General features: G+C 44.0%; 1 protein-coding gene across 1 annotated transcript in view; it reads left to right on the top strand.

Annotated features, from left to right (window-relative positions):
* The window catches only part of LOC129697448 (gamma-aminobutyric acid receptor subunit rho-2-like), a 29,915-nt gene extending 9,782 nt beyond the window's left edge, over positions 1–20,133 (top strand). The window contains exons 2-8 of the mRNA XM_055636036.1: positions 6,144–6,211; positions 6,954–7,177; positions 8,219–8,301; positions 11,769–11,909; positions 14,204–14,356; positions 17,517–17,713; positions 19,169–20,133. Coding sequence (XP_055492011.1) covers positions 6,144–6,211; positions 6,954–7,177; positions 8,219–8,301; positions 11,769–11,909; positions 14,204–14,356; positions 17,517–17,713; positions 19,169–19,480 — 1,178 coding nt within the window. The 3' untranslated portion in view covers positions 19,481–20,133. The remainder of the gene's footprint in view (positions 1–6,143; positions 6,212–6,953; positions 7,178–8,218; positions 8,302–11,768; positions 11,910–14,203; positions 14,357–17,516; positions 17,714–19,168) is intronic.
* Positions 20,134–22,781: the final 2,648 nt, after the last annotated feature.

Below are 22,781 nucleotides of genomic sequence, written 5' to 3' on the forward strand. Positions count from 1 at the left end.
TTCTTCAGAAAGACTAAAGAAGGGTCTCGAGCCAAAACATCAACTGAAGAAGGGTCTCGACCGGAAACGTAACTCATTCCTTCTCTCCAGAGATGTTGCCTGTCCCGCTGAGATACTCCAGTATTTTGTGTTTATCTTTGATTTAAATCAGCATCAGTTCTCTCCTACACACGTATGCTCTCTCATCCTGCTGTAAATGGCGCAAGAGTTGCAAATAGTCTCCGTGGCGTGGAAAGATGCAGTGACGTCATTGATCTGGCAGTGCTCTGTAAGATGATGTTGAGTTACTATTGGAGCTTGTCTAACAAGCTACGGGCAATAATGGGTGAGGCCAAACCCAAATTGAGGAACAGCACCTCATATTTCATCTGGGCAGCTTACAACCTAGTAGCGTGAATATTGATTCATCTAACTTCGTAACCCCTGCATCCACTCTCTCCATCCCTCCCACACCCTAGATGTTGTACTAGTTTCAATGTTGGATTGGTGAGTTTTATTGGCTGTAACTCATTTTCACCGTCCACAGCTAACAAAGGCCTGTTTCCTTTATCGTCGTTACTTTTTTACATATCTTTCATTCATTCGTTCTATATCTCTCGAAATCACTGTCTATATCTCTCATTTCCCTTTCCCGACTCTCAGTCTGAAGAAGGGTCTTGCCCCGAAACGTTACTTATTACATCCAGAGATGCTGTCTGACCCGCTGAGTTAAGGGCCTGTCCCACTTGGGCGACCTAATCTGCGAGTCCAGAGGAGTGCCTTCGACCTCGAAGCTCGAAGTCATTCGCCTGGAAGCCCTCGAGCTGGATCGACCGGCCGCGTTGAAACCGCGAGCTGGATCGACCGAACCACAAGCTGCATCACACACACACACACACACGCACACACACACACACAAACACATCGCGAAGGTGGGGGCCAGGGACAGCCGAGGAGCGCTGTCTAGGCGATGAAGTGGAAGGTAAACGGCTACAACAGAGTACCGTAAGTCCTTAGAGAGAGAGCGGGGGGGGGGGGGGGGGGGGGGGGGGGGGGGGGGGGGGGGGGGGGGGGGGGGGGGGGGGGGGGGGGGGGGGGGGGGGGGGGGAGAGAGAGGGGAGAGAGAGGGAGACAGAAGGGGAGGAGAAGGAGAAGGAGTGGAGAAGGAGTGGAGACACTTTTAAGAAGTATAATCAAGTTTAGCGGGCATTTTATCTAATCAGAGGTTATGGAGAGAAGGCTGGAGAATGGTGTTAGGAGGGAGAGATGGATCAGCCATGATTGAATGGTGGAGTAGACTTGATAGGCCGAATGGCCTAATTCTACTATTCCTTATGACATCATGACCTTATATACAGTACCTCCTTACCTTGATCCGAATTAAACAAAGCATTTATGTTCAGCGTCTGCTAAGTGTGTTTATTATATTCGGATCAAGGCAAGGATGTGACACCATCCATTCCATGTCTGGTCAGGCATCCGTCTAAATGCCCCATAAATGTTGCTATCATATCTCTCCCACTACTTGAACTGCAGAGTGTTCCATCCACTCACCACTCTCTGTATACAATAAACCTTACCTCACAAATCTCCTTTAAACTTTTCCCACTCACCTTAACCAATTTTCCCTATCTGGTCCTTTCATAATGTTGTATCCCTTTGCTAATCCTCGCTTTATAAGTTCACAAGTCATAGGAAGCAGAATTAGGCCATTCTAATCAAGAACCTATCAATCTCTGCTTTAAATATATCCACTGACTTGGCCTCCACAGCCATCTGTGGCAATGAATTTCACAAATTCACTACCCTCTGACTAAGTAAATTCCTCCTCATCTCCTTTCTAAAAGTACGTCCTTTTATTCTGAGGCTATGTCTTCTAGTCCTAGACTTTCTCATTCTCCCACTATGGTGGCACGGTGGTGCAGCGGTAGAGTTGCTGCCATATAGCACCAGAGACCTTGGTTCAATCCTGATTATGGATGCTGTCTGTACAAAGTTTGTATGTTCACCCGGTGACCTGTGTGGGTTTTCTCCAGGAGCTCTGGTTTCATCCCACACTACAAAGACGTACAGGTTAGTAGGTTAATTGGCTTGGTATAATTGTGAATTTTCCCTAGTGTGTGTAGGATAGCGTTAGTGTGCGGGGATCGCTGGTTGGAACGGACTCGGTGGGTTGAAGGGCCTGTTTCCGCGCTGTATCTTTAAACTAAACTAAACTAAACTAAACTAAAGGCATGTCCTTTTATTCTGAGGCTGTGCCCTCCCACTTAGATTCTCCCACTAGTGAAAACATCCCCTCCACATCCACTCTATCCCGACCTATTGTTATTTGGTAGGTTTCAACAAGATCTCCCCTCATCCTCTAAACTAGCAGCGATTACAGTTTGAGTTTAGTATATTGTCATGTGTCCCGAGGCAGTGAAAAGCTTTTGTTGCATGCTAACCAGTCAGCAGAAAGACAATGCATGATTACACTCGAGCCATTCACAGTGCACAGTTGGGGGTGGATCTACTATGAAACTAATGAAGCTTAAGCTTCAGGGCCCCTAATCCTGGAGGGGCCTCTGAAGCGAATTTAGTCTTCTGCTTTAAATCGGAATCCCGATTTTTTTTGTTTTCCTAGAAATGAATCTGATTTTTCACCCCGACTAAACACCTTGCCTCGACTAAACTTCACCTCACACTGAAACCTCAACTTACTAAACCTCACCTCGACTAAACCTCCCACCTCACACCTAATCCCCGCCTCGACTAATCGCTGCTTCACTCCCGCTCCCGCAGGGAGGAATTCTGCCCCCTGAACCCCCCCCCCCTGGGGTGCTTCTTCTGGGCCCCGCCGGGGGCCTAGCCAGCCTCCTGGACCCCTGGACCACCGGCCAATACTTCCTATTTTTTTTCTGAATATCACGCTTAGTCCACATTGCTTAAAAATGTTGTGTCTACTGTATGAGAAGGGGTTTAAAAAAGAATAATATTAATAATATAGTGTAATTCATTACAAATTAATAGTTAAAATAAAAATTAAAAAGTTGTTAATGTAGCATGTAGGCTCGCCGTAAACGAAAAAACGTTCAAATTAAGGATGTTTCATTCTAAATATATTTAATATATTTATATTTAATTATAGATAATTTAAAACACTATTAACATTTATGACAGAAATTAAAATTTGTGGGGATCTGTCGTGGAACAACCCCATTGAAGAAGATAGCAGTGGTTACCCAGACCTCGTTGCTGGTTGTGAAAAGGCCCCCATAACAGTTCAAGCTTCAGGGCCCCAAAAATGTAGGTCCGCCACTGTGTACAGATACACGATAAAGGGAATAACGTGAGTAACATTTGCAGTGCCCAGAGCCACCGTGCAGTCATTATCTTTCGAACCAGTGAGCTTTACTCTCTGCATGAAAACTGATGATATTATCCTCCAGTCTGTGAACCAGCTACATATAACATTATTCACTGCACACCACAGCCTGCACCGTGCAGTGCCCATGTTTGCGTTATTGCTCTGTTTGAAGGAGATTTAACTTGCTGATGGGCTTGACCTCATCTCTGCTATTCAGATTGGAGGGATCAGCGAGATGTGATGGCGTACTGCCCGGGAGCCCACGGACAACTGATTGGATATCTCCTCAACTTGAATTAATGAAAAACTGCCACAGGCCAGTTCCTCCTGGGCTTCGGCTTATTGTCAGCACCTAATTCTGCACCAACTGTTGCTAAATTGCTGGCTCACAGAGTACGGGTGGCACAGCTCCCAGAGCCACTTCCTTCCAGAGCGGCCAACCCTGGTCTAATCCTCACCTTGGGTGCTGTCTGTGCATGGGGTCTCCACGTTCTCCCTTTGACCGCGTGGGGTCCCTCTATGTTCACTGGTCTTCCCCCACATCCCAAAAACGTGTGGGCCAATAGGTTAGTTGTCCACTGTAGATTGACCCTAGTATGCAGGTAAGTGGTGGGGGTGAGGTAGAGGGAATGTGGGGGAAACAGAATGGATCGGGGTGGGAATTTTGTAAAGTAAATGGATGAAATGGTTGGTTAATGGTTGGTATGGACTTGATGGGATAAAGGGCTTCATTCGAGCAGGCTTTATTTTACACAGAGTGTGGCGAGTGGCTGGAACACACTGCCAGAGACGGAAGTTAAGGTGAATATGATGTGGTATTTAAGAAACCTTTGGGTAGACACATGGATATGGAGGGAATAAAGGGATATGGATTGTGTTTGATGGACGATAAGACTTGGTCATCGCATCATGTTCAGTACAAACATTGTGGGCTGAAGGGCCTGTTCTTGTGCTGTAATGTTCTAAGTCTGCCAAATCTCTGCCTATAGCTAATCTGCTCCTAATCCAGGTATCATTCTGGCAGACTTCCTCAGCGCTCGTCTCCCATGCCAGCTCAATCTTCCTGTAATGGAGTAACTAGAATACAAGCAATACTCCCAATACCAACTGACCAAAGTCCTATAAAGCTTCATCATGACTTCCTGACTGTTATACTCAATGCCCTGACCAAAGAAGACAAGCATACCAGATGCCTCCTTTACCACTCCATCTACTTGTGTTGCCCCTTTCAGGGAGTTATGGACTTGGAGCTCAAGATCCCTTTGAATATTTTGTTCCCTTAGTCATAGAATCTTACAGCATGAAAACAGGCCCTTCATCCCAACTTGCCCACACCGACCAACATGTCCCACGCACCTGCATTGGCTCATATCCCTCTAAACCTGCCCTATCCATGTACCTGTCTAAATATTTCTTAAACATTGGGGTAGTACCTTGTTTCCCTCCGTCCTGTTCCCAGTTTATTCAGTTCCTCAACTCCAAGCTCTGAGATTGTTTTTTCAAACTCTTCACTGTGATGGTCGCTGGCCGAGCATTAAACTTCCTGACTACCCAGAACTGGATAGAGTGGATGTGGAGAGGATGTTTCCACTAGTGGGAGAGTCTAGGACCTGAGGTCATAGCCTCAGAATAAAAAGACGTTCCTTTAGGAAGGAGATGAGGAGGAATTTCTTAAGTCAGAGTGTGGTGAATCTGTGGAATGCATTGCCCCAGACAGCTGTGGAGGCCAATGGATATTTTTTAAGGCAGAGAAAGATGGATTCTTGATTTGTACAGGTGTCAGAGGTTACAGGGTGAAGGCAGGAGAATGGGGTTAAGAGGAGAAGATAGATCAGCCATGATTGAATGGCATAGTAGACTTGATGGGCCGAATAGCCTAATTCTGCTCCTATTACATGAACATGTACATCACCGTTGGCAGCTTTCATATGATTCCCAGTAACAAAGAGATGATGGGTATTGTCCAGTTGCCGTACCATAAATATCAAAGCCGGCCTCGGTACATTTGCACTCTGATATCTTTCATTTATTTAGTGCCATATTAATAAAAACATTCCGTGTGGCATTGAACTGGAGTGATTTGACACAACTTGCCTCCATTTCATGGAGCAGGAAACTGGCAGTGAATAAGAGTTCTGTGAGTTAGAAACAGACAAAGATTTTCATATCAAATTCTTGAAATCCTTTCCTTCTACAATGTTAGAGCCAAGATCAGCAGCAGGTATAGATTTGGCATGTGCTATGTGGATAGGTAGAACATTCTACGGCATAGAGGTTTTTTAATATAAACCGCTGTACAAGGGGCACAGAGCCTGAGGGGTAACATGAGGGGGTCCCGAGACTACTGTGTGGGTGTTCCTCTCTACAGAGTTTGGGAAGGGAATGGAGGGTTATGGTCTGAGCGCGGTAATGTGTTCGGCACTAGAAAGTTTCCGTGCTTGCCTCCATTTCCGGTGAAACTGGCAGGGTGTTCTCCGGTTTCGATTTTCCCACACTCCACAGAGAGCCAGGCTTGCAGGTTAATTGGCTTTGGTAAAAATTGTAAATTGTCCCTAATGTGTGTAGGACAGTGTTAGTGTGCGGTGTGAACGCTGGTCGGCCGGGCTGTTTTTCTGCGCTGTATCTCTAAACTAAAACTAAACTAAACTGTAAATAAACTCGATTGATGTACGGGGAAAGTGAGCAGGTGATTTTTTTTTTTGGATTTACATATGCATCAGTGGATGCATTCAATGCATTCAATCACAAGGTTTGTTTTATTGCATTGCATTACATGCCATGTCCACATGCAGATTTTAACACTGGTATCTTCTCTCAGGCCCAGCAATCCCGGTTGGTGTTGACGTGATGGTGGAAAGCCTGGACAGTATCTCAGAGGTGGATATGGTAAGAGGGCAAACGCAGTCTGAAGAAGGGTCTCGACCCGAAACGTCACCCATTCCTTCTCTCCAGTGATGCTGCCTGTCTCCCGATGTGTTACTCCAACATTTTGTGTCTGCCTTCGAGTTATAATACCATATAAATTCAGTAATTAATTTTATTTTATTTGGATATCAATGTCAGACACAAACCATATTGTTACCATTTCCATGTCTGCGCCTTTTAGCCCAGCGCCTTTTATGTTCATCCCACACCGGCCAACGTATAATAATAATAATAATAATAATAATAATAATAATAATAATAATAATAATAATAATAATAATAATAATAATATCTTTTATTGTCATTGCACATAAGCGCAACGGGATTTGGTATGCAGCATCTAACCGATGTCATAACATAAATAACTCATAAAATTTAGATTTAGATATCCCGAGCACATGGATTGTAAAAAGAACAGTAAAATAGTCAAAACAGTTCAAACAGACTAAAGTGCAGATGTATCTGTGCGACGTGACCATCCGAGGGAGACAGTCCAGGGGGGGTGGGGGGCACTCAGCTGCACTAGTCCCACCTGTCTGTGTTTGGCCCATATCTCTATAATCGTTTCTTATCCATGTACCTGTCAAATATTTATTACTTTTGCTGCAATATTCACAACATTAGTTATATATTCTGACCCAGACTGCACTGCCCGGGCCACCACTAACAGTTGTCAGATTCTGATGAATATTACTGTCCACAGGATTTCACCATGACCCTGTACCTGCGTAATTACTGGAAAGATGAGCGCCTCTCTTTCCGCAGCGCCACCAACAGAAGCATGACCTTCGACGGTAGGCTGGTCAAACGGATTTGGGCCCCTGATGTTTTCTTCGTTCACTCCAAGCGCTCATTCATCCACGACACAACCACTGATAATGTGATGCTGCGCATCTTCCCTGATGGAAATGTGCTGTACAGCATAAGGTAAGGAGAGCTCCTGAATCTTACTGGGCTTCTAACCACTACCTATCTCTGGGCATGTTCTGTTTCCAAAAGCCACCTGTCCCTTCAACTTCACTGAGTGGGACAGGCAATTCATTCTGAATTATAGGAGGCTAGTTGTTGGTGAGAGCCATTCCCATGAATCTGTGAGCCTAAAGTGCGTGATGGTTCTGTCCATTGCAGAGATAGATAGATTCTTGATTAGTAGGGGAGTCAGAGGTTATGGGGAGAATGCAGTAGAATGGGGTTAGGAGGGAGTGATCGATCAGCCATGGTGGAATGGCGGAGAAGACGATGGGCCGAATGGCCTAATTCCACTCCTATTCCTAATGACCTTATTGACAAAATGAAACAAATGGGCAGCACAGTGGATCTGCGCCTCACAGCTCCAGGAACCCGGGTTCGATCCTGACCTTGGGGGCTGTCTGTTTGGACTAGATCTTCTCCTTGTGGCTGTGAAAGTTTCCACAAGACATATGGGATTTAGGTTATTTGACCTCGGTAAATTGTGCCAAGTGTATAGGGAGTGGATGAGAAAGTGGGATAACATAGAACTAGTGCAATCGATGGTAGGCTTGGACTTGATGGGCTGACCATTTTGTACGCTGTATGTCTGAACTACATTAAACAAATATATTACTTACATTTCCCTCCAGTTACTGAAATTGACAAAAAGGAATATTTCCTGTTCTGGGATCTGGGGGATAATAGATTACTGGACACAGCACCTCTTGGGAAGTGGATGAGCTAACTAATGGGAAACCCATCTAGATTTTATGTATTAGCTTTACCCAGACTCCCGGCTATGTGCCCAGGATATTTTACCTTGGTCTACTTTCCATTTTTATTCAGGGAAAAATTTTATCTTCATGGGGGAAAGGCAATCTCCAGGAATTTGTTGGGAATCATGACAGCGGAGTTCTGTAAAACAAACCAATGAAATCATGCAACCCATGTTTGTGTGTGTGTCTGATCTCGAGTGCACATTTAGTAAACAACATTTTAAATCTATCTGATTCGTAGGGTTACCGTGACAGCGATGTGTAACATGGATTTCAGTCGTTTTCCTCTCGACACACAGGCCTGTTCCCTGGAGATAGAGAGCTGTAAGTCATGTGCACCTTGTATTTGTCCACCATTTTGTCACCATCCACCATTTTGTACTTATCTAGGCTTCACTGAGGAAAGATATGTATGACGGTGACCATACTGTATGATTCTGTGAATTAAGACTTCCTGATAGAAATTTGTAGGGTGCAGGTGGAATATATTTGAAAAACAAACGTATGCTTTTGGAAAACATTTTGTCATTTTATGCCATATCATCTTCAGCTTTAAATATAAAAACTGATCGACTTTTTGCTCTACCATGTGTGGAAACATATAAGTTTATTAAGGGTTTGGACATGCTAGAGGCAGGAAACATGTTCCCGATGTTGGGGGAGTCCAGAACCAGGGGCCACAGTTTTAGAATAAGGGGTAGGCCATTTAGAAAGGAGATGAGGAAAAACTTTTTCACACCAAGAGTTGTGAATCTGTGGAACTGTATGTCTCTGAAGGCAGTGGAGGCCAATTCTCCGGATGCTTTAAAGAGAGAGTTAGATAGAGCTCTTAAAGATAGGAGAGTCAAGGGATATTGGTAGAAGGCAGGAACGGGGCTCTGATTGTGGATGATCAGCCATGATTGCAGTGAATGGCGGTGCTGGCTCGAAGGGCTGATTGGCCTACTTCTGCACCTATTGTCTATTGTAAAAACCAAACCATAATTTCCACTGGCATAGTAAAGGATGAGGGGGACCTTAATGAAACTTATCGAATAATGAACGGCCTGCATACAGTGGATGTGGAGAGGATGTTTCCACTAGCGGGAGAATCCAGGACCAGAGGCCATAGTCTCAGAATTGAAGGACGTGCCTTTAGAAAGTTGAGGAGGAATTTCTTTAGTCAGAAGGTGGAGAATCTGTGGAATTCATTGCTGCAGAAGGCTGTGGAGGCCAAGTCAGTGGATATTTTTAAGGTAGAGATAGATAGGTTCTTGATTAGTACGGGTGCCGGGGATTATGGGGAGATGGGAGGAGAATGGGGCTGAAAGGGAAAGATAGATCAGCTGTGGTTGAATGGCAGAGTAGACCTGATGGAACAAATGGCCTAATTCTGCTCCTATGAATTTAAGAACTTATGAAAACTTATGAAAATGCCTTGTCATTCTATGTCACATCATCTTCAGCTTTAAATATAGAAACTGATCGACCTTTTGCTGGCATATAGAAGTGTAGGGAATAGAGGGATATGGACCATGTACAAGCTGATGAGATGAATCATGTTCGGCACAAACATTGTGTGCCCAAGGGCCGTTCTTGAGCTGTACTGTTCTATGCTTTAGAGCCAATTTTCTACTTACAGGAAGAAAATATATTGACACCCATAACGTTTCCATCTAACTAGTTAATTGTATCACCCACCAGATCAGACCAGCTAGCAAGGTTTAGCTAAAATAGTCAGTGCTGTTCAGAAGATACCCAGGCAAGAGAGTGGATCTCGAGTGCTAACAAGTCAGCTGCTCACTCACGGCAATGTCTCTTGTTCAGTGTGTTTCCTCCTGTTCTGGAGTGTATCCAAACTGAGCCCAGCAGCATAAGTTTTCCCAACCTCTCGTTATAACTAATACCCAACTAATCCTGGCAGCAACCTTGTAAATCTTGTGTGCACCCACTCCAAAGCCTCTACATCCTATCGTAATGGGATGACCAGAACTACACAATAATACTCCAAATGCAACCTGACCTCATTTGGGATCATAACTTGCCGCTTAAATCTGCTCTGCCATTTAATAAGATCATAACTGATCTGGTGGAAACCTCAATTTCATATTCCACCTCTCAGTTAATGCATTCACTGTCATTACCTTTCAAGAATCTATCTACCTCTACCTTAAAAATATTCAGACTCTGCTTCCACTGATCTTGAAGAAAGAGAGGTCACTTTGAGAGAAAGTAAGATTGCTGCAAAAGTCTCTGTCGTTAGAGCAGATTTAAAACAGCATCTCTGTGCTAAATGGGCAAATCCTTATTTTTTAATCATTGTCCCTGGTTCTATATTCTACCTCGAGGAAACATCCTCTCCATGTTATTCTGTCATGGTCTGTCTGGTTCTTATGTTCCAATCAGTCACATCTAACCATCCCCCACCCTGGCCCCTTCCAGCCTTTTCTATAAGACATGAAACACCATGCCCCAGTTCCAGGTATTGGTCTCTAATAAACCTACTGTATTTTGAGCTATTTCCAATACAGTACATTTTTCGCTCACAAGTGCCAAATATGACGGGATATATAACCTCCCTATTTTTTAATTCTATTCACCTACCAATAAAACAATACTTTGTATCATTCATTATACAGAATAACCTGGCAACATGCAGCTCAGCCCATCCATTCAATAACCTGTGAGTTTTTTTAACCAGCAGACAGGCTGCAGGCTTCCAGCTGCAAACCACTTCATGGGATAAGTTTATGTTCATGAGTTCAAGGAGTGAATTAGGCCATTCAGCCCATCCAGTCTTCTCCACCATTCAATCATAGCTGATCTATCTTTTCCTCTCAACCCCATTCTCCTGCCTTCTCCCGATAACCCCTGACACCCGTACTAATCAAGAATCTGTTAACCTCCACATTAAAAATATTCATTGACTTGTCCTCCACAGCCGTCTGTGGCAATGAATTCCACAGATTCAATACATCCACCACCTTTTGTGTGAAAAAGTTACCCCTCGGATTCCTATTAAATCTTTTCCCCTTCACCTCTATCCTATGTCTTCTGGTCCTCGATTCACCTACTCTCAGCAAGAGACTCTGTGCATCTACCCGCAAGTAAGCTGCAGACGTGCAGGGAATCCGGGGATTCCAACATGTGTCTCAGCCCTGTAAAGGGGTCTACAGTTAAAATGGGGTCAGTGTATTTACAAGGAGAATGGGCATTAAGTGGAATTTGAATGACACCGGCATGCTGGTGCAGCGTTAGAGTTGCTGCCTTATAGCACCAGAAACCCGGGTTCGATCCTGACTACGGGTGCTATCTGTACGGAGTTTGTACGTTCTCCCCGTGACCTGCGTGGGTTTTTTCTTGGTGCTCCGGCTTCCTCCCACACTCCAAAGACGTGCAGGTCTGCAGGTTAATTGGCTTTGGTAACAATTGTAAATTGTCCCTAGTGTGTAGGATAGTGTTAGTGTATGGGGATCAGTGGTCAGTACAGATTCAATGGGCTGAAGGGCCTGTTTCCGCGCTGTGTCTGCAATCTAAAATTCTAATCTATACACCATCTATCCAGACAGGAAGTCCAATTGTTGACGAATATTTTGAAGCTAAAACAAGGGTAGTCTGCAGGATGGTGAATTTTTATTCAACACGATTGTTGTGTTACATTAGGTTTATAATAGAACACGGTGAAGTTACTGTAGCTAAAACTTTGTAACCTAGGCTTATGTTTGAACTTTACATGAAATAATCTGAGTTCTTGCTCTCCGGTTTCAACCTGTCACTATTCAACACTGTTGATGCCTTCTCTTACGTGGTAGATGCTTACACTGAAGATGACCTTATGCTGTATTGGCGGAATGGAGCCGATGCACTGAAAACAGATGAGAAGGTCTCCTTGTCACAATTTCTCATACAGAAATTTCACACTACCTCCAAGCTGGCATTCTACAGTAGTACAGGTGTGTATTCCTGCGTGAGGCTTAACTTCATATAGTTCATTTGGTATTCTTACAGTGGGATTAAAATACAGCTCCGAACGATGAACAAATCCTGATATAATCATATCATACAGGTTCAAGGTAAAGGGGAAAAATGTAATAGGATTCAGAGGGGTAACGTTTTCACACAGGTGGGTGTATGGAGGGTGGCGGGTGTATGGAACAAGCTGCCAGAAGAGGTAGTTGAGGCTGGGACTATCCCAACATTTAAGAAACAGTTGGACAGGTACATGGATAGGACAGGTTTGGAGGGATATGGACCAAACGCAGGTCGGTGGGGCTAGGGTAGCTGGGACATTGTTGGCCGGTGTGGGTGAGTTGGGCCAAAGGGCCTGTTTCCACATTGTATCACTCTATGACTCTATTCTCCAATTTTAGCTAAATTGGAGAATAGGCTATTGGTGTATTGAGAGTATTGTTTTCAGTTCTGGGCACCATGTTATAGGAAAGATGGTGTCAAGCTGGACAGGGTTCAGGAAAATGTACGAGGATGTTGCCAGGACTAGAGGGTGTGAGCTATAGCAAGAGGTTGAGTAGGCTGGGACCCTATTCCTTGGAGCGCAGGAGAATCAGGGGTGATCTTATAGAGGAGTATAAAATCATTGGAGGAATAGATCGAGTAGACTCACAGTCACTTGCCCAGAATAGAGGAATCGAGGACCGGAGGACACAGTTTTGAGGTGAAGGGGAAAGGATTTAATGGGAATCTGAGCGGTAACATTTTCACACAAAGGATGGTGGGTGTATGGAACAAGCTACTAGAGGAGGAAGTTGTGGCAGGGGCTATCGCAGCGTTTAAGAAATAATTAGACAGTTATTGAACGCGTCTCAAAATTGAACGCGTCTCAAAATCTATTCCTTAATTATGGTTTAATAATAGCAAAAAAATTAATACTTAAATTTTGGAAGGGTACATCAATACCAACGCTTAAAATGTGGATTGCAAGTATGTTGGACACCGCTCATCTTGAGGAAATGCGATTCCTCCTAATGGATAAATCAGACCAATTCATAACGAGTTGGTCTCCATTCGTCGTTTTTTTGGAATCATATGGTGCAACACAATTGTAAAAAATAACTGTTTCAGGACTGGACGAGGGTTGGTCAAGACTATAAATAATGATCTCCTTTTCTTTTCACTATTTTCTCTCTCAACTTTCTTCATTTACTCGTTTTCTTTCTTCACACACTATATATTTCACATTTTTCTATCCTTTACTATCTAACTTCTTTTTCTTATTCTCATCTTTTTTCAATGTAACAAAAAAAAAAGAAGTTGTACATAAAATGTATTATGAAAATAGATATTAGGCACTTTGGTGCCATATGACTGTGCTTACTTCTAATAAAATAAAATATTAAAAAAAAAAAAAAAAGAAATAATTAGACAGGTACATGACAGGACAAGTTTGGAGGGTCGTGGGCTAAAAGCAGGCAGGTGGGCTTTGTGTAGCTAGGACATGTTGGCCAGTGTGGGCAAGTTGGGTTGAAGAGCCTGTTCCCACACCGTATTACTTTATGACTCTAATTCACAACAGCATGCAAGTATATTCCACTGTAGCACAAAGTTCATACAAGAAAACATGTTGCAGTCATGTCAATCATTCTTCATTCAGATCAGGTGGCAAGAGGAATGTGGAAACCCTATTTTCACATGTCCTTTCATCAGGAGCAATATTGAATATCCATTAGGGACAAATTGGTTTTAATTTAACACCAAACATAAACTACTAGGAACGTCAGGTCACATTTTCTGAAAAAGCTGCCGGAATGAGCTGCCAGAGGAGGTAGTCGAGGCAGGGACTATTGCAATGTAAGAAATATTTAGACAGGTACATGTGAAAGGACAGGTTTGGAGGGATATGGGCCAAACGCAGGCAGGTGGGACAAGTGTAGCTGGGACATGTTGGTCGGTGTGGGCAAGTTGGGCCAAAGGGTCTGTTTCCACACTGTATCACTCTATGACATTCATTAAGGGCAAAGTTGAATATACTTTAGGGACAAAATTACTGTTCTTTAAATGCCAAACTTAGAACTGCTGGAAACGCTATACTTTCTGAAAAAGTATATCATCCCATTCCAGTTGCTTTAATAGGGTTGCTGCTGAGAATAGCATTGAATGTTACAATATCACAGAAGTAGCATTGTGGCTTTTTTCAGTGGCAGGGTTAGACTGGACCAGTATTGATCTGTTATTAAATGTATTCTGCTTTTCAAGCCCCAACAGTAATGATGAGCATCTGCTTTTGCAACAGGTTGGTACAATCGTCTGTACATTAACTTCACCCTGCGTAGGCACATATTCTTCTTTCTGCTGCAAACCTACTTCCCAGCGACTCTGATGGTCATGTTATCCTGGGTGTCGTTCTGGATCGACCGGCGAGCTGTACCGGCCAGAGTTTCATTAGGTGAGCATATATGTCAGCTTCAGTACAGCTAAGGATATCACTCAGCGATAGCAAAGTTGCACACTGAGTTATTGGATACCTGGTACTTATAGCATTTCTTCTCTCCTTCTCTGGAACTGTAACGACACAATGCTGAAACCTTACACAGGTCCACCACTGATTTTCCAGCAACTGATGTTCCAGCACCGTGATGGCACGGTGGCGCAGCGGTAGAGTTGCTGCCTTACAGCGCCCGAGACCCGGGTTCGATCCCGACGACGGGTGCCGTCTGTATGGAGTTTGTACGTTCTTCTCCAAGATCTTCAGTTTCCTCCCACACTCCAAAGACATACAAGTTTGTAGCTTAATTGGCTTGGTATAAGTGTCAATTGTAAATTGTCCCTAGTCTGTGTGCAGAATAAGTATGCCCATGTCCCACTTAGGAAACCTTACCGGAAACCTCTGGAGACTTTGTGCCCCACCCAAGGTTTCAGTGCGGTTCCCGGAGGTTTTTGTAGTCTCCCTACCTGCTTCCACTACCTGCAACCTCCGGCAACCACCTGCAACCTCCGGGAACCACACGGAAACCTTGGGTGGGCCGCAAAGTCTCCAGAGGTTTCCGTTCAGGTTTCCTAAGTGGGACAGGGGCATTAGAAGGGTTTTGACCTGAGACGTCACCCATTCCTTCTCTCCAGACATTTTGTGTCTATCATCGGTGTAAAATAGCATCTGCAGTTCCTTCCTACCCTGAGTTACTCCAGCATGTCACTTTTCGGTTTAAAGCAGCATTTTAATTTCCTTCCTTCAAATTTCGTCTTTCGCCTGCTCCACTGTAGAATATTTTTAATATGTGGGGATCAGTGGGCCGAAGAGCCTGTCTCTGCGCTATATCTTTAATCAAAAAAATAAACCTCACTTAATCCAGTCGCAATTACGAGAGTGCACTCGATCCCCCCCCCCCCCCCCCCCATGGATGTCCCCCAAAAATGTGGCCAGATGAGGTGGCCGATGTCGACCTCATCAGGACTTCCATGCCGATCGGCAGGTGAAAATACAAAATATAGCAGTTGTGGGAAATACTCAGCAGGTCTAGCAGCATCTGCGGAGAGAGAATAATAGAATTAATCTCTCTGGTTGTGGCCTTTAATCAGAACTGGCCAGTTCTGATATTTACTAGAAATCTGTCATTGGTGAACTAATTGCTGACTCTAAAGGATCACAATGTGCCCCGCTGGAGGCTAGAGTGTTGTTCCACAAACTAAAGAGCAGCACAGTGGTGCAGCGCTAGAGTTGCTGCCTTATAGCGCCAGAGACCCGGGTTCGATCCTGACTGCGGGTGCTGTCTACACGGAGTTTGTACATTCTCATATAACTGCATGAGTTTTTCCCCGGGTACTCCGGTTTCCTCCCACTCTCCGAAGACGTACAGGTTTGTATGTTAATGGGTTTCTGTAGATTTTAAATTAATCCTAGTGTGTAGGGTTGTGCTACTGTACGGGGTGATCACTGGTTGGCGGGGACTTGGCCTGTTTCAGACTCGAAGGGCCTAGTTCCACGCTGTATCTCCATAGTCTGAAGTCTCAGGTTGGGCTTCACTGGAACTGGTAAGAGGCCAACTTGGGAGCTGAGATGGACAGTTAAAGTAACAGGCAGCAGGATTCTCAGAGTCTCCCATGCAGACTGAACCTAAAGCAGCATTTGTTTTTTTCTAATGTAGAGGAGACCACATCATGGCACACCATTCATAAAATTGGAAGGAGTTCCTGAAGTCCAAGGGAAGGGAGGAGGTGACAGGGCAGGTGTTACATCACCTGCATTTCCTCCTTGGAGCGGTGGTGCAGTTTACTCCAACGCAATTATAGCCGCTGCAAAAACTGCAGAACATATGCTGAAGCAAACCATGTTCCATAAAATATGTTCCATAATAAAAATGTCCAAAGACGTGCATGTTTGTAGGTTAATTGGCTTCTGTGGGCAGGATGCATAAGTGGGATAACACAGAACTAGTTCACATACACAAAATGCTGGAGTAACTCAGCGGGTCAGGCAGCATCTCTGGAGGGAAGGAATGGGTAACGTTTCGGGTCGAGACCCCTCTTCAGACTGATGTGAGGGTGTGGGGAGAAGGAAGAAGAAAGGAAGAGGTGGAGCCAGTGGGCCGAGGGACAGCTGAGAAGGGGAGGAGAAAGTAGGGACCACCTGAAATTAGAGAAGTCAATATTCATACTGCTGGGATGCAAACTGCCCAAGTGAAATATGAAGTGCTGCTCCTCCACCTGGAGGGTGGAGGATGTTGTCAAGATGGAAAGGGTACAGAGAAGATTTATGAGGATGTTGCCAGGACTAGAGGGTGTGAGCTATAGGCAGAGGTTGGGTAGGCTGGGACTTGGAGCGCAGGAGGATGAGGGGTGATCTTATAGAGGGGTATAAGATCATGAGAAGAATAGATCGGGTAGATGCACAGAATCTCTTGCTGAGAGTAGGTGAATCGAGGACCAGAGGACATAGGATAAAGGCGAAGGGGAAAAGATTTAATAGGAATCTGAGGGGTAACTTTTTCACACAAAGGGTGGTGGATGTATGGAACCAGCTGCCAGATGAGTTGAGGCAGGGACTATCCCAACATTTAAAAAACAGTTTGTCAGGTACATAGGTTTGGAGGGATATGGACCAAATACTGGCAGGTGGGATTAGTGTAGTTGGGCTGGTGTGGGCAAGTTGGGCCGAAGGGCCTGTTTCCACACTGTATCACTCTATGACTAAAACATCTGTAGATTATATTCTTTTAAATCCCATTTTAGAAGTTAAGATAAAATGGTTTTTAGTTTGTTTTAGGTAGAATGGTACAATGCACGGTGGCGCAGTGTTAGAGTTGCTGCCTTACATCGCCAGAGACCCGGGTTCGATATTGACTGTCGCTGTCTTTACGGAGTTTGTACGTTCTCCTCGTGACTTGGGTGGGTTTTCTCCGGGATCTGCGGTTTCCTCCCACACTCCAAAGACGTACAGGTTTTTTAGGTTAATTGGGTTGGTAAAATTGAAAAAAATTGACCCTAGTGTGTGGGATAGATAATGTGCGGGGATCGCTGGTCGGCGCAGACTCGGTGATGGGCCTGTTTCCCCGCTGTATCTCTAAACTATAACTAAACTAACAGTTTTCACACTCTCCCTGTTATTCCAGGTATAACGACAGTTCTCACCATGTCGACCATTATCACGGGCGTAAATGCTTCCATGCCGAGGGTGTCGTACATTAAAGCCGTGGACATCTACCTGTGGGTTAGTTTTGTGTTCGTCTTTCTCTCAGTGCTGGAGTACGCAGCTGTGAATTACCTGACTACAGTGCAAGAGAGGAAAGAACAAAAACTCCACCAAAAGGTAAGACCCAGCAGCAAAGTTATCCCACTATGGATGGTACGACTTTTCAGGAGGCCAGCCACTCCATTATTAATGTCAGTGTTCACCTTCAGTGACCAAAGAGATTTTTGTTGTTTCCGTTGTCAGCTTGTTATTCTGTGTATACTTCACTGCCTTCATTGTAAATTAATTGTAAATTGTCCCTACTGTGTAGGATAGTGTTAGTGTGCGGGGATTGCTGGTTGGCACGGACTAGGTGGGCTGAAGGGCCTGTTTCTGCACTGTATCTCTAAAACAAAAACTAAAAACTAAAACTGCATCATGACCTGGACATGTTTTTGTAAATAATTAGTTAACTGCATAATTTCTCATAAGTAAATGACCAACTGTGAGATAATATACATAGATAGATAATGGTTTGCATAAGTTTAATATTTTCTAACAGGAAGCTGTGTGGTATATTTGAATCTTTAAGAATTGTGTGTCGACCATCGTTATGTCATAGAGTCCTAGAATGATACAGTGTGGAAACAAGCCCTTCGGCCCAACGTGCCCACACTGGCCAACATGTCTCAGCTACACTAGTCCCACCTGCCCCCTCCCTGGACCATATCCCTCCAAACCTGTCCTATCCATGTACCTGTCTAACTGATCCTTAAACATTGGGATAGTCCCAGCCTCAACTACCTCCTCTGGCAGCTTGTTCCATACACCCACCACCCTTTGTGTGAAAAAGTTACCCTTCAGATTCCTATTAAATCTTTTCCCCTTCACCTTGAACCTATGACCTATGGTCCTGGGTATGGAGAGAAGGCAGGTACGGGATACTGAGTTGTATGATCAGCCATGATCATATTGAATGGCGGTGCAGGCTCGAAGGGCCGAAGGGCCGAATGGCCTACTCCTATTTTCTATGTTTCTATGTCCTCGATTCCCCTACTCTGGGCAAGAGACTGTGCATCTACTCGAACTATTCCTCTCATGATTTTATACACCTATATAAGATCATCCCTCATCCTCTTGTGCTCCAAGGAATAAAGACCCAACCTACTCACCCTCTCCCTATAGCTCAGACCCTCTAGTCCTAGCAACAGGACTAGTGTGTATTTTGATGTATTTTTGTACTAGCTACTGCTGTTAGCTGAGGGGCATCAGCCGTTAATAGAATATTGTTAGCTCCCTTTGCTACTTGTCTCTGTGAACAGCGACACAAAAGAACATTGGGCTACGACAAGGTGGGTTTAAAGTATTGACGGGGGCAAGTTGTGGAGGAAAATCTGTGTGTGGGAATTCCAGAGCTTTGGGTCAAAAATGACAAGAAAGATTTGAATATATAAAGCATCTTTCTGTCTCTCTTGCCTCACAATGGTCACCGGAAAGGAATCAAATCGGTTCGAAACAGTTGAGGTCGTGAATGTAATTCCAGAATTCCTGTTTTACCTTTGTGATGCTGGCATTTTTTCCCCTCTTCTCCAGTTCCCCTGCACATGTGGAATCACCGGCAGCAAGACCATGATGTTGGATGGCACCTACAATGAGTCTGGCGTCAACAACCTGGCTGGATTCACCACAACTCCAATGATAACTCCGGATAGAGTCAAGCAGGACAGGATGGTGGTTCACATGTCCATTGACGGAGAAACTAATCTACAAAAGAAGAGACGTCTTAGGGAATTTGTTGACATAGGATTCTTTAAGAATACCCACTCAATTGACAAATATTCCCGAATGGTATTTCCAGCTTCTTATATATTTTTCAACTTGGTGTATTGGTCTGTATATCTATAGATACCATTCTGAGTGAGTTTTTCCTCCTTTAAAACCAAAACACGTATAATGATGCAGCATTTGTACAGTAAACAGAATGCACAAACTAAGAAAAAGAACAAATGTGTGCAGTATTAATGCATTTATTAATGAATTTGTTGTGGCTCTTACCTTGCTTTTGAAACTCTGCCTTGAAATTCAACATATATCCAACAGCCTAAACATAAATATTTATTTTTATGCAAATTTAAATATGTTTAAATTTAACCTTAATGCGAATTGGCTTGCTCACCAACCTTTCAGCTCTACAATTTGGGGTCAAATTAGCACAGAATGAGCTGATAAAAGTTTCCACTGTCTTCTTGGTGGTAATGATCCTGTACTTTTGACTTTAGAAATACAGCGCGGAAACTGGACCTTCGGCCCACTGAGTCCGCACTGACCATAATCACTAACACTATCCTACACACCAAGGACAATCTACAATTTCCCCAAAGCCAATTAACCTACAAACCTGTATGTTTTTGGAGTGTGGGAGTAATCCAGAACACCCGGAGAAAACCCACGCGGTCACAGGGAGAATATATTAACTCCGTACAGACGACACTGCAGTCAGGATTGAACCTGGGTCTCTGACGCTGTAAGGCAGCAGCTCTAAGATGTAAAGATGTCACAGTTGCGGCACGCTGGCGCTGCTGGTAGAACCGCTGCCTCACAGCACCAGGGACTCTTGTCTAGGGTGCTGTCTGTGTGGAGTTTGCATGTCCTCACTGTGACTTCTTGGGTTTCCTTCAGATGCTCCGGTTTCCTCCCAAATCCCAATGATGTGCAGGTTTGGAAGATAAATGGCCTCTTTAATATTGCCCCTAAAGTGTAGGGAGTGGATGAGAAAATGGAATAATATAGAACTAGTGTGAACAGCTGACCAATGGTCAGTGTGGTCTCGATGGGCTGAAGGGCCTGTTTCCCTGCAACTAAAAAAGCAGACATCTGCAGCAACAGGTGCTCTTCTGAGTACGAAAGAGCAGGGTCGATCGTGGGATCAGAGTAGAAAGTAGTGCGTATTTAATATTACTCTCGTAGACATTCAGTTATTCAAAATGTGTGAAAAGGCAACATAATGAAATTATGAATTGCACCCACTGGAATCCTATAATCCAATTTCAAGACTGAACAATACAAAACGATGTAATAATTAAAATAGTAACTTTTGACATTTTTATAATACCATTAAATTTGGTCTACATTGGGGGTAGCACAGGTGTCAACATGTGGAGATTTAGTTATAGGGAATGGACCCTGTACAACTACATTAAAGATCTATTTATTGTTGCAAACAACCTTCCATTTAATATAAGTTTAAGAAGGAACTGCAGATGCTGGAAAAACCGAAGGTAGACAAAAATGCTGGAGAAACTCAGCGGGTGAGGCAGCATCTATGGAGCGAAGGAATAGGTGACGTTTCGGGTCGAGACCCTTCTTCAGACTTAGGATCTCGACCCGAAACGTCACCTATTCCTTCACTCCATAGATGCTGCCTCACCCGCTGAGTATCTCCAGCATTTTTGTCTACCTTCGATTTGATATAAAATCAGAGAAATGGAAATGAATGGCAAGAAAATCTTTTGTGTATTTTGATGATGATGATAATAATAATAATAATAATAAAATAGTTTCTTCTTCAGACTCCCGTGTCTCAGTTAAACTGATGTTTGTATGAATAAACCAGATAACAAAATCTGTAAACAATAATTCCAGTCATCATTTACAGGACGCTCTAATATATAAAAACTAAATCATTTAGGTTGTGTCTTTCATGAAGTAAAATGTCCCAAGATCTTTTACAAACTAAACCCCAAAGTAAATCAAATTACTTCAAGTGTCATCAAAGTAAATTCCAAGAGATTTTACAAATATATAAGGAGGAAAAGGATAACTAGAGAGAGAGTGGGACCCCTCAGGAATCAAAGTGGTCACCTCTGTGTGGAGCCGCAGGAGATGGGCAAGGTCCTCAATGAGTATTTCTCCTCTGTATTTACCGAGGAGATAGACAGTAGGACGGAGGAACTTGGGGCAGTCAATGAAAGTGTCTTGAGAGCAGTCAGTGTTATGGTCGGAGAGGTGCTGAAGGTACATCGTGTATGCAGGTCGACAAATCTCCAGGGCCTGATCAGATATATCTGAGGACATTGCGGGAAACCAGAGATGAAATTGCGGGAGCCCTGGTTTAAATTTATGAGTTGTCCTTAAATACAGGATGGGTGCCGGAAGACTGGAAGGTGGCAAATGTCTGCCTCTATACAAGAAGGGCTGCAGTGAAAATGCTGGGAACTAAAGGCCAGTGAGCTTAACATCTGTAGATGGAAAGCCCTAGAGGGTATCTGAAGGATAGGATATACAGACATTTAGACAGACAAGCGAAGATTTGGGATAGTCAGCATGGTTTTGTACGTGGGAGGTCATGTCTCACAAATCGCATTCGACAAGGTTCCTCATGGTAGGCTGCTTTGAAAGGTTAGATCGCATGGGATCCAAGGAGAGATAGCTGAATGGATAACAAATTGGCTCCATGGAAGGAAGCAGAGGGTGATAGTGGAAGGTTGCTTTTCGGACTGGAAGCCTGTGACTAGTGGTTTGCCTCAGGGTTTGGTGCTGGGCCCATTACTGTTTTTCATCTACATCAATAGCTTGGATGAGAACATGCATTGGGAGAAGGCAGGAACGGGATACTGATTGTGGATGATCAGCCATGATCACATTGAATGGCGATGCTGGCTCAAAGGGACGAATGGCCTACTCCTGCACCTATTGTCTATAGTCTATAGTCTGCGCACAGCAAGATTAGCAAGTTTGCTGATGATACAAAAGTGGGTGGTTTTGCAGATAGTGAAGATGGTTGTGAAAACTTGCAGCAGGATCTTGATCGATTGGCCAGGTGGGCTGAGGAATGGCTGATAGAATTGAATACAGGGAAATGTGAGGTGTTGCAATTTGGAAAGTCTAACATGGGCAGGACCTACACAGTGAATGGTAGGCCTCTGGGGGGTATTATAGAGCAGAGGGGTATATGAGTGCAGGTGCATGGTTCCTTCCTTGAAGGCCAAGTCACCGGTAGATAAGGTGGTCAAAAAGGCTTTTGGCACATTGATCTTCATCAGTCAGAGCATTGAGTATAGAGGTTGGGAGGTCATGTTGCAGTTGTATAAGATGTTGTTGAGGCCGCATTTAGAGTAGATGTTGTTAAGCTAGAAAGGGGGTACAGAGAAGAATTACGAGGATGTTGCCAGGATTAGAGGGTGTGAGCTATAGGGAGAGGTTGAGT

The sequence above is a fragment of the Leucoraja erinacea genome, chromosome 5, assembly GCF_028641065.1.
Source record: "Leucoraja erinacea ecotype New England chromosome 5, Leri_hhj_1, whole genome shotgun sequence".
NCBI lineage: Eukaryota > Metazoa > Chordata > Chondrichthyes > Rajiformes > Rajidae > Leucoraja > Leucoraja erinaceus.